Source organism: Candoia aspera, chromosome 4 (genome assembly GCF_035149785.1).
Source record: "Candoia aspera isolate rCanAsp1 chromosome 4, rCanAsp1.hap2, whole genome shotgun sequence".
Classification (NCBI taxonomy): Eukaryota; Metazoa; Chordata; class Lepidosauria; order Squamata; family Boidae; genus Candoia; species Candoia aspera.
Genome location: NC_086156.1, coordinates 25,514,112 through 25,527,294, shown reverse-complemented (window position 1 = coordinate 25,527,294; position 13,183 = coordinate 25,514,112). Strand labels below are relative to the sequence as shown.

General features: G+C 34.4%; 1 protein-coding gene across 4 annotated transcripts in view; it reads right to left on the bottom strand.

Moving 5' to 3' along the window:
* PPP1R9A (protein phosphatase 1 regulatory subunit 9A) overlaps positions 1–13,183 on the bottom strand; it is a 103,890-nt gene that overhangs the window by 54,382 nt on the left and 36,325 nt on the right. For all 4 annotated transcript variants that reach the window (XM_063303650.1, XM_063303652.1, XM_063303651.1 and 1 more), the window contains exons 2-3: positions 2,644–2,776; positions 94–214 (exon numbers count right to left, since the gene is read on the bottom strand). In XM_063303650.1, coding sequence (XP_063159720.1) covers positions 94–214; positions 2,644–2,776 — 254 coding nt within the window. The remainder of the gene's footprint in view (positions 1–93; positions 215–2,643; positions 2,777–13,183) is intronic.

Genomic DNA, 13,183 nt, shown 5'->3' with positions numbered 1-13,183 from the left:
CTCAATATACTTTAATTTTCACTGACATGTTTTTAAATAAAAAAATATGAGGACCTGTATTTAAAACAAAGAAAATTCATAATTTTTATTTACCTGCCATCTTTTTCTGCAGCCCCACCTTCTGTTACAGTTTTGACAAATATGCCCAGCTTCTCAAGGCCTGCATCTGCTCCAACTCCCATTCCAATAATACTGATACCAAGTCCATCTTCATCTGAAAAACAGATTGAGTAAAGCTATACAACTAGTGTCAAAGGAATAACCCTGTACTCTTTTTTAGCTGGTTCTAAAATTTGTGCACAAAAATGCACACAAATACACACTTATACATATGCAACTGTGATTCTATAGATGGTCTTCCACCTCTGAACCTTTAAAACTTGCTTACTTCACTGCTTACTTTTTCCTTTAAATAATTTATGAGCAATTTAGAAAACATGGATTCTAATACAGGACTCAGGAGCCCACTACTCCAATGTATATCTCGACATTGTTAGAATTGTTTCAGGAAAGTTAATCCATTATGAAGGATATTTCATTTCACTGTATTCTATATTTCATTGTCGAAATTGGTACAGGAATTTTTCAGTTACTCAGCCTCCTGACAATAGCAACCACATGCTTAAACCGCTTCTGCAGCAATCTCAAAGCTCCCAGTAATCCTTTGCAAGCATTAGATAGAGATGCTTCTTCCTTATGTCCATCACTGAACTCTCTGGCAATGAGTGAATGATTATGTGCTATCAAGATAGTGTCAATTCTTAATCCCTATGCTGATAAGATTTTCTCTAGGATAGCTGTCCCAACCTGGTCCTTCATATCTTCCAACAGCGCACCCGCTCCTGCTGTAATTAAGTCCACCCATCTTGCTACTGGTTGTCCTCTTTTTGTGTTTCCTTCCACTTTCACAGCATTATAGACTTTTCAAGAAACCCTCTGGCAATATAGTCTTGCATTTTCAAACATACTGATATTTAGCAGTAGGGCCAAGATGTGATTGAGTGTGTTCTTTATAGAAGATACGTACACTCAACTACATTATTTACAGTTATTTTACAAAACTGGTTTGCAGCAGAATAAATGAAAAAGGAGAACTAAGTAAAAACTAGCCCAAATTTTTAAAATAAATAAATGAATGAATAAATGAATGGTTGGCACATGCACGTTTTAAAAGAAGTGAAGAAGGAAAAGGAATAGGAAAATGTAATGGCAAATGACTGTTACTAGGGTGACAGATAGTGATCTGATAGCAAGGTAACTGATTTATTATCTGTTTATTAGATTTGTACAGTGCCTTTCCTCTAGAAGCCCCAGATATCCCTCTGCTGGTCTGCCTGTCAGACAATCACTCACTCACTCCATTCTTTAATTTACTGAAGCAAACACTTTAAAATGTGGGGATGTAATTGCTGTGAAGACACACTGCCCCTCTGCTGAGTGAGAAAATTCTCAAACAACGTGTTGGAGCTGGAACTTCACGGAAGATTTTGAACTGGAACAAAGCAAGTTAGAGACACCCTATCTGCCTCAATTTTATAAACTTGAACTGCCCCATTCCACACCAGCTTTGAACTTTGCCTTGAGTTGGTCATCATTCATTCAAGCAGGTAGGCAGACTTACCTACAATAACCCTGGGCAGCTCACAAGGACATAACAAAACATAAAATAACCACAAAACCAACATCAAAACAGTTCCCAGTGCTGCAAAACACAATTTCCCTGCACCTGAACCTTTACATTTACTGAGCTGCAACCTCATCTTAGCCCAATGCTTGGGGGAAGACCCAGCTCTGTAAGCTTTCCAGAAGGCCAGAGAAGTGGGGACCCTCCTGATCTCAAGGGGGAAGCTGTTCACAGGGCAGGGACAGCTCTGGAGAAGAAGTGCTTTCTAGGTCTTGCCAGATGACAACATTTAAGGAAAGTAACCCATAGCACACCCACCCTATGCAACCTAGTGGAACACTCAGGGAGAGGCAGTCCCTAATCCTAATGTATGGTGATTTAAAAAAAAAAAAAATCTTCCAGAAAATCTATCACTGGTATTTGCCTCAATTCTTCTGATTTCCTTCCTGAAAATGTCAATTCAAACATGGGGTTTAGCCCTACATTTGCTAAAGACAAAGATTCATCCAGTGCCTCAGCAGTATTCTTATCCTCATTTAGTACATTTTTAATTTTTGGGACACCTTCCTAACCAAATTCCCTGCCTCTTTATTTAAACTTATTTAATTTTGTTAACAGCATATACCTTAAATTCTTTTTCCATTATTGTTGATTTTTGTTTCTTTGGAGAGGAATAACTATCAGCTTGAATTTCTTTTATCTCAAGGTTTCTATAATCTCAAGATTTCTGAAATGCTGCACTCAGTTAAGCTTCTTAAAAATTACACTGAAGCCAATGAGTTTTAAGTGCTCTGCAAGCAGGATTAAAATTCATGTGAATTAACTCTTACAAAAATGAAAAATGGAATACCCTGAAATATTTCCATATATTGTACTACTGATTGCTTATTGCAGCATCAATGAGCAATGTACACCTGGTTTTTGTATCGCAATTCAATTGCCAAAATTCAATTACATATCTGAGCAGCAATTCATATACTAAACCAACTCCCACACTGTAACGATTTCAGAATATATACCTTTTTCAAGGTCTACTGGGAAAAGCTCCAACTTCTCCACACGTTTTTCTAGTTCATACTCAGCTGATGCAGCTACTGGATCAACTTCATCATTTCTCCGGTCATAGTCTTCATTAGAATATGTGTTGAAAACCTAAAGAGAGATTATAATCAAAGTCATTTAAACTCAAAGGCCTACATCTAAGGCCTCCCATTAAACTAGGAAAAAATTAGTATTTCCATGAACTGTTTGTGAACTCACCAGAGATTCAGAGTGGCTACTATGGAAAATACCAAATTAGACCAAATGATCCTTTGGTTAAACCCCTTCTAATGAAAATACTGATCAGTAAAACTGAACCATCTTAATCTACATATAGGTTAAGATGCTTCATTTACTATATGGAGCAAACTTCATCATGCATCCATACTAAGTTCAAATTTTGGAAATGACAAAGCACAAAATAACTGGATTTGAGCTAGGAAGGAAGAGAAGTCCCAAGGGAGGCTGAAACTAGTCAGTTTCTTGGCATAACTCACCACCTTCACTATTTCAAGGTGGGCTAAGTCAGGAATCAGACCCCACAAGAATACTGGAAATTTACTTTGTCGTTGTTGAGTATAATAACAGAATCTTGAAAGCCTGCCAGAGTTTCCCTCTGCCCCCTCTTATACCATAAAGAATCAAGGTGGAATTATTTTGAATCTCTATGTGATGCTTCCTCCCTTCCCAGGACTGAGCTGTCATTTACTTTCTCCTTTAGTATAACTTAACAGTTCTGGTAATGGTTCTTGCAGTCCTTCACCAACTTTATCTCTGCAATCCTCTACAATTAAAATAGCAAGTATATCAAGGAAATTTTACAGTACTAATGGAGATATGAAGGAAGTGCAGTACTCAGTCAAAAGGCTCTCTGAAGTAATAGAAAGCATACTCAGATTAAGCACCCAACAATTAAAACAGCTTTAAAATAGAAAATGTATTTCTTTTAACAGTATAACTGTTAAAACAATTGTAGTTTTCTATGTTATTGCAATTAATTCATTTGACAGTTGCTTGACTGTAAATTAATTGTTTTAATTGCATAACAGGATGAAGAATGTAACCTGTTTCATACTATTGCATTTTATTATGTACTGTACTGATATTTAACCACAATAAAGATTTCTTCTAATCATAATAGGATCATGCTCTGGGTAGACCAAACTTGTCTTGCAAGAAATAAAATCATTGTATTTTGTTTATTAGCACCAATAAAATGGGGGGGGGGGAATCAATGTTTTACGTACGAAACCTACATAATGGATTAAAATGCTAACTTTATTGCATGCATCCAAGCAAAATTTAAAAAATTATCTCCCCCCCACAAAAATCTGTAAGTTTACTGAAAATACTTTATCATGTTTGTTTCATCTACATGCTAATTGGGATTCAGGTATGTGTTCCAGGATGAAAAAACTGCTTTAAATACTAACAGTATTTTTCAATAATAGATAATCAATTATATTTTCAATAATAGATTATCAACACTGAAATGTTATAATGTAAACTATTACTTTAATTTTTAAATTAATTATAAAGTTTACTTGGCATACAATTTAGTCCTTTACAGCAAATATTGGAAATCATCAGCTAGTTTGTAAAGGTTAAGGAGATAGGAGGTAGAAAATTCTACACTGCCTTTGGCGAGCCTCACTGTTGTCAAGGAAATGGATGAGTATGCTGTACCATTTTATGGCTATCTCCAAAAGAGCATCAATGTAATCTTGAAAAGGAAGAAGATTAAGAGAACCTTGCTTTAAAGGCAGGCAGTTTTAACTTGAATTGACTGTGGGCTTAGTCTTCCAGGTACATGAGGTTCATTTATTCGGAATAACAAAACCATGGTTGCATACAAGCAGTTTTTGATGGACACCTCCCCAAAGATTCCTGATTTATAGTGCAGTCCTATAGAAATATATACAAAAATTAAGGTCCACAGGATTAATATATCCTCTTTCTAGGTAAGGTGTTAAAGCAAGCGATTACTGATTACTCCAGGCATCCTTGGATAATTGTTTAGAAATCTGTTTCAATCCAATCAGGGCCTACGTTTGGCACTGAAAGTGTTTTACCAAGAGAGGGAAAGAGTGGGGAAGTATAACCTTGTTCTTTTTCTTTGATCTCTTGCCTGCTCTCAAGAGCTTTCTCAGCTCTCAACTGTAACAACGGTCATATCTACAGAGAGAGTGTCAGTAATATCTCTTATAAGGAATGACTATTCCCAAAACCAGTGGGCAATGGTATCTTTTTCATGGAATGTTTCTTGCTTTAGTTCCAGAAGCTGAGGGCAGGAAGCCAGGAGAGGCCACATTTCCATATTAACAATCATCCAGTTTACCTCTTCCTTCTCCCCCTCATCACATATGGCAGAGTCTCTTGTCTGTTTATTCAGCCTTCTCTATGCCTTGACAATAGAGAGCCAACTTCCTCTCATATCCACCGGTCAGGACCCCACCTTGATTTTCCAATGTAACAAAAACATTTCATGACAGTAGAGAAAATTACTGATAGAAAGACAACAATTATAATGACTCTGAGCCATCAAGTCGTTTTCAACTACTAGCAACCACATAGATGGATGGAAAGACAAAGGTGACTTAAAATATATTTATATATTGACCTACATTTGTATTACAGCAGTCTACTTCACCCAAATGCATGAATAAGTTAGCCTACGTTAGGTGGGAATGTTCCCCACCGCCCGAGGGTGTGTGTGAAAGGGGCTGAATTATTTTCTAACTCTACCTATACTATAACTGTGCTTGTACAGTATAACACAGTTGTACTATCCTTTTTCTTTATCTTACATGTAATTCAATGTTTACTGCTGATGTGGTAATTGCAAGTAACAATTTAAAAATCAATTTAACCAAAGGCTTAATGTGACAATATATAGGTGTGATGATGACCTTCAGCAGTATGACTGGACCAATTCACTGTAAGCTGATAAAGATTTTTCTACTGACTTGAAACAAATGCATTTTTTTCTCAACCTATATAAAGAACAAAAAGATTCAGCATCCTGCAAGGGCTGTACATTCCCAGCAAACTCTCTTAAAGAAGCCTCAGTTAAAAAAAAAATTGTGTTCCCCCTAACATTATGTTATGCTACATATTCATCCACACACGTTTGCAAAGGCCAATGAATAAATAATAAATGGGATTAAAGAAAATATTTTTGTAGTGTAGGCAAAGTGGCAGAGTAGGTTTCTTCACAGGAAAAAAAAATATTCAAATGGCACTATCTGCAAGAAATTTCCAAATGCCAGACCAGTAATTGCTTATTTTTACAATGTGGATTTAACACAACTGCACCTGCAGAAAGAACAAATTCCAACTGACTGCGGAGCATTTTCTTCCTCCTAATTACAGTTTCTCAATCTTGCTCTTTTTCCTGTTAGCACAATGAGCTGCAAGCTACCAAAATGCAAAACTGTCTGCACTTAAGCGAAAAGAAAAGAAAGTTTATCTTTTATTTGTACCAAACGTATTGGACTACATTTCAATATATTGGTGCTTCAAAAATCAGACAGCTTTCTATTTTAAGCAGAGCTTAGCTTCATAATGGCTCCAAATGCAGCAAGCTGGGCAAAAGAAGAAGGGATACAAGCCAAAAGTAGGAGTTTATCTGGGATATGTGCCCAACTGGTATATATCCATCAGCTGTAAATATAATCCAGAAAAATAATGATTAGACAGCAAACAGAAGGTCACAGAAGTGCATGGGAACATAAGCTGTCTAAACAAAGCACAAGGTTTAAATGTTTTTTTAAATCACATATCAAAGAGATAATGTGCTAAAGGAAAAAAATGGGAAATACAAGCAGCCAATAGTTACACATAACTGAGGATTTCCCTACCTTCCTTGTTTTCACTATTTTCAGGAAAGATAATCACAAGTCAATCTACAATCAAAGTAAAGTGCTGAATAACTGCTCTGTTCATGCTATCATTATAATCAATGTTTAATCTTACTTTCTTATTCTGAAGGATTAAATAATTAAGAGTCCATTCTAGAATACTTGGATATGTTTAACTCCCAAATTTCAGCAAGTGATTGTATTAAAAATGCATTAGCTTCAAAATAATAGCTGAAATTTGCATTTCTATACTCCATATAGAAAGCCTCTAGTGATATGATCACATCTTTAGTATAGAGCTAAAATTACTAAACTTGAAAGAGGTAAAATAATCATAGAAACATAGAAAATGAAAATAAAGGCTCACATGTCTCATCCTTGCTAGACTTTTGGTACTAGTTCAACCTCCAGTTTCTACTTCTAGTTGGGGAGGGAGAAACCATAAACATCAGAAATCTTCTGTGAACAAGACACAGTTGAGAATGGAGAGAAATAGCAATTCTTAAATATATTCAAGGGGCATACTTGACTTACTGCAGAACCAAAGTCACCATATTTAAGACTTGCCTTGATTAGAGCTATGCAGCACTTCAAATTCAATTTCAAAAAGATGTTTTGGAACACACAGGGTGAAAGCACAGCACTGGTCTGCACAACTTTCCTTGGGGTCATGCGGCTGCCCTCCACAGCTGCTATGCAATAACTGCAAAAGATGCAGCTGGGCTAAGGACTTACAAACAGATGTAACATTTGTGTCCAAAGCACCTCTCTGGAATCAAATCCAAAATGTAACTCCAATCCTATGTTTTCTGGTTAAAAAAAAAAAGTGTATCTGTTTCAATCATGAGACCACACAGCAGAACATTCTCAATATTCCTAGTTCTTACTTCAAAATATTTGGAATGGCCATGATATAGCAAATGGGAAAAGCGTTCAGCAAAAAATGAATGCCCATAACGAGTTGAAAAAAATTAATTGAGAATTTGTTTGGTAAAAATTGACTGAAATAGGGAAGAGGAGTTCAAGAAATTACTGAAGTATGAGGCTGGTCAAAGTATAATCCAGTTTTACAATCTTTCCTTATAAAGGAAGAACAAAGGATTGTCAAGACATGGCTACTGACTGATTAAAGTTAAACAGGAAAAGTGGAGATGATATCAAAGTGAGTCAACCCTGTTTATATAAGGGATACTTGCGTTTCACAAAATAGTTGAAATTTAATATTAACATATTCAGACTTAATATATTACTCTTTTTTGTGAAGATTAACAGAGTAAAAACTGAATCTTAAAGCACATTTAACAGTTTGTCATTTGAATTATTTAATAATAAAAAATGACCTAAGTACATTTTTATTCATGTTTTACTAATAAATGAAATAGGACATTCAGGAATATTTACTTTTAAACAGAAGGCTTTACACTGAAACCAATTAGATGTTGAGATCTCCTAGGCTAAGGTCTTAAGAGAAATTTTACATTTTACAAAAAGGCATAAAAATGTTTAAAAGGCCAGAGTACAACTGGATTTGGATATGCACCAGTTTACATCCAGAACATGTAATGCTTTAAGCTGAAAAGAAGTTTCCTGATCCACATGTAAAATAAGCTTAAATACATATGAAGCTTCTTGTGTAGTTTATGCACATGAAGCCCTTTCCCCAAATTGATTTCTTTCAGGTACATCAGACTAAAGTTCTCATAATTCCCAATCCAACAGGATTTGGGATACGATGGCCAGGATTTGCACAGACTGCTGTCTAATTAGTCTTACCTAGAAAATTAAGAGAAAAGTTAAATCTCTTATAATGAAATAGCAATACATACAGTAGATGGAATAGAATAGACACATGCTTAATATTCTGTCAGACAATGTGCTATTTCACTTATAAGAAGCATGCAGTTATGAGCAGAAGATCAATCCTCTACAAAAGTATTCCTGTGCAAGATTCAGACTAGTGTTTTCACTGTGGCACCATGTACATCTATCACTAACTGGCATATTGTGGTTCATTCAGCCATTTCTTCCCTAATCACTCCACTTCCTCTCTGTAATTCCTGAGGTAAAAAAACGGACTGGTGACTCAGAGATGGAAACATTAATGTATATGTGCATGTATTCCTGGAGATAAGCCAGTTGGATAACAAATGCATATACAAAGCTTGTTAGGCCAAGGTCATTAAGAAAATACATTCTCTAGAAGTGTGTATTTCATTAAAGGCAAAATGAAAAAACACAGAACAAAGGAAAGAAGAAGGCCTATGTATATAATTATGGGTGACCCATAGAAATAGTCATTATGTTGGCTATGATTTCATGCCCATCATTTATAAAAACAGTATTTTATTCCAGACATCACAGGGATACCTTCCATAATGGTATTTTCACAAGACTTGCAAAACAAGCATATAAAAAAACCAAGAACAAGAAGGTGTAACTTCATCTCGAAGAGCACATTAATTATGTTTGATGTTTTACCAATTATAAACCATGGTGATTTACTCTTTATAAGTCACAGTAATTTACTAATTGTAAGGCATAATTATTACTGTTTTGAAATGTTAACTAGTTCAAATATTTTATTGTCTCACACAAAAAGATCAATGACTTCTTAAGCGAGAAGTGTTATTCTACAGTATCAGATTTTATAAGAGTTATAAATTGTACAGTCGATGCATTGCAGTAAAATAACTTAATTTAATTCTTAATTTGCATGCTTGATCATTTCTCTAAAAGTGCTGTTAAAATGTGTTTCGCATTCTGGCTTTCAAAAGGAGGTGTGCTGCTGTTTCTTTTCTACTAAACTTGAATACTGTTCTGGTTAAGTGCTTTAAAAATACCTCAGAACAAAAGGCAAGATAAAATATTAAGGAGCTGGTGTTATGCCTTTTTTGAACTATGCTATTTACTTAACTTCAGACTTTACTTTTCCAAAATAATTTTTTTAACTGAATGATTTGTCATTGGATTTTTGTTCCTTTTTTTCCCCACAGAAAAGCTGTATTTCTTAGACTAACACCTGCAAAATATGCATAAAATGGAAGACAATTATCTATTAATTATTCCTTTTGAAAAATAAGTATTTGTATTTAAAAGAAAAAGTCATGGACATATTTAAGGATATAAAAATGCACACACACCTTTCACAGGTACAATGCTTCTTTCTCCTACAACAGACATGAAAATCTTTGTGGTACTTTAACAATTAACAATATTACGATAGCATAAAGCAGCTTTTCTCAAACTGGTCAAATATCAATAATTCAGAAACAGAATATATTCTCCTCAAAATTTGGTGGCAATGGTTACATTCTCAGGGGATGCTGGGTGAGAATTTTGCTCATTTTAAAGAAGTTTACATTTTTAAGAAAGTAAAGTAAGAAATTCAGATTAAAAATAAAGCTGAAAGAAAGAAAATAACCAATGAGGAAACAAAAGAAATTGACAAATTAATCTATCCCTATGCAGAAACATATATAGACTTAAAAGTAAAATAATTCTTCTTTAAAAACAAGACATGGGCTGACAGATATTGGGAAGGGGATAAGAAAATTAGATACATGACATGGACAGAACCCTTCCTACACTATTCAGGTATGCTTCAGGAGGAAAGAAAGAAAAAGACAGGGCGTTTATTTTAATTTCCCATTTAAAACCACCTCCATAATCTCAGATAGAAAAATGCTCAAATAGAGAGCTGGGAATTTAATTCCAATTCCTGCTCCATACAGCACAGCAGCAAAGGAAGATATATTTTTCTCCTGGGAATTTAATTCCAATTCCTGCTCCATACAGCACAGCAGCAAAGGAAGATATATTTTTCTCCTCCTCTTCTCTTTATTTTTCCTCCCTGCTCCAGAGTTTCCCAAACAGTATGTCAAAGTTTCTATTCCCCAAGCTGGCTTGAGCCCCAAAGGCAATACTTACAGTATATGGTTAAATGCATTTCTGCATTTTATGCCAGATCTGATCAGTGGTCCTTATCTAATATATCATGGCTCCAAGAAAGAAAAAGAGAACTTAAACTTAACAGTGTCTGGTGAAATCTGTCTGCGTTTTTCACAGTGTTATTTTAACTTACAAACAGGTACGGATCGGTTTGTACTAGGCCAGTGTTATCCATAAGTGGCTAAGGAATGAGGATATTGTAATTCTTCCTTATGAATAATATAAACCTTCACGTCTTCACAGCTGTCAAAGTCAATAGCAATAATAGCTGCTGAAATTAATTTTATCTGTAGAAGTCTTTTTGTTACAATGTTATGGTATTGCTAAGCAAAACTTTCTCATAAATTTATTCAGAGCGCAAAACATTTTATAATTCTTCAGAGAAAGGAACCCTCAGGAGATATTAGGAAGGCAGAAAGAGAGTGGTGAAAAAACTGAAGGAAAGAGCTCTAAGGTAAGCTTGAACAAATAGGTATGGTACACATGTAATTTTCCTAATGTTAAATATTAATATTTAACATTATTATTTTACAAAATATTTAAATATAAATATATAACAGTACATAGGTTTTAATGTTAAATATAATTTAGTGCTAAGTTATAATATTAATATTAAATTAAATTATATATATTATAAATTATATATATTATTAGATGATAAAATTAATGATAAATATTTAGCATTAATATTTTACAAAATATTTAAATTATTTAATTATTAAATATTAGTGCATAGGTCAATTGCATCACTGTATAAGAAGCTATACTACTTGAGCATTATCTGAATCATAAAATGGATGCAACAAAACTTGTTCTGTCAATATATTGTACTGAAGTTAGCATAAGCAATATCCATTGCCTCAAATATTTCAGCTCTACGCAGTCAAAAACAACATTACTGTAATAAATGGTTAATAGACGCTACATATTAAAAGTCTGAACTCAAACGATCTGTAACCAGAGAAGCAAAAAGCAAAATAAAACAAACCTTTTTAAAAATATTAACTCCCCTAATTTTTAATAATTTGCTGCCAGTTTCAAACCACTGTCTGAAGACTAAATTACATCCCAGAATGGGAATTCTCTAATCCTTTCCCATAGAAACAAATCTAAATAGTTTTCCATTGAAGCTGTTATTAGCTGCAGACAAGAAAAATGTACAGGCATAGCTTTAATATCCTATCCCTATTCCAAATTATTTCCCCATCACAGAAGTTTCTTGTAAAATGAAATTACGTTGAATGTTCCATTTGCAGAACCACCACAGCGTTTAGGTCTGTATAAATTTATTTACCTTCCTTTAACATGAGAACCACTATTATATAATGGTTAAGCTGTTGGAATAAGAGTGGGGAGGCCCAGTTCTTGTCCACCCAAAGCCACAGAACTCACTGGCTGACTTTGGATCAATCATTCTCTCTCAGCCCAATCTATCTCACGGAGGAGCTTTTGTGAGGGAAAAATGGGCATTGTACTGTAGTTAGTTCAATGTGTATACCAAATAAAAATACTAAGCACTAAATAAAAGTTGACAACCGCAAGTTTCATTGAATTCATTGGACCTTTCAGTAGCTTTTTTCCTCCTATTATCAGCCAGCATGACATCCACGCATGCCTCACACCTAATACAAAAGGACTTTAATAACTGGATGTAATAAATCTGTATGATACATCCCCCAGTATTCTCAAAGGAACACTGTGTTACAATAAGCCCCAGTTAAATGCCCTGGAAAAATTATACAATACAGATGTTACTTGTGCTTATTTTTTTTCTTCTTTTTCGTAAGCAAATTGTCCTATGCAGCTTCCACTTTACTACTCTACTATACATGGAAAAAATCTCTATGACTCAAAGAAAAAATGTGTAACTCTAAATGTACCTACATATAAAATTAAAAATAACAAAATTAATTTCTAAGTAAAAACCTATATCCTAACACTGTAAATTTACAATCTTGTTGAGAGCCACCTAGAGTATGGTGAAGTAGGTGGCATACAAATGCTGGTGGAAAATAAATTAAAAAAGATGGAAAATAAATTAAAAAATGCTATCTTAAAAATGCTAATTAAAGGGATTTTTTTTTTTTGCAGAATGTGCTATAATGTATGTGTGTAGACAAGTGATACTGAAGATGTACATTTTAATATGTAACGTACTGTTTCATTTTTGAAAGGAGGAAATACTAAAACAAGTTCTGTATGGTTCTGAGGTATGTGATTCTTCCCAAACCATTCCTTAAAGACACCCCATATGGAATGTATATGGTTGGGGAATTCTGGGAGTTGAAGTCCACAAATTTTAAAGTTGCCAAGGGTGAGAAGCACTGCTCTTGACCAAGTGTATTTAGCTGCATGAATAACTGAGGTTATGGTTGCTCTGCCTGTACTTTCACATTTCTTTACTTTTTATGTAGAGGTCCCTATGGAGTTGCTGAAGATGGAAATATTGCCCTAGTACACAGAGAAGTTAGAGTACACACTTAATGAAAAATAAGTCATTCATTCTTGCCCACAAAACACATCTGTGTTATCAGTATTTTACAAACTTAATTTCTTTTTACCTTGATAGCAAAGAATGAAGCATATATTTCCATGAAGCGAGAAAAACTGGATTCTAAAATGAAAGCAATCCAGCTGTAGATCAAGAATCTAAACAGTAACTTTCTCTGAGGCACTTAAGATTTCGAAGAATCAACTGATGAGATACAAG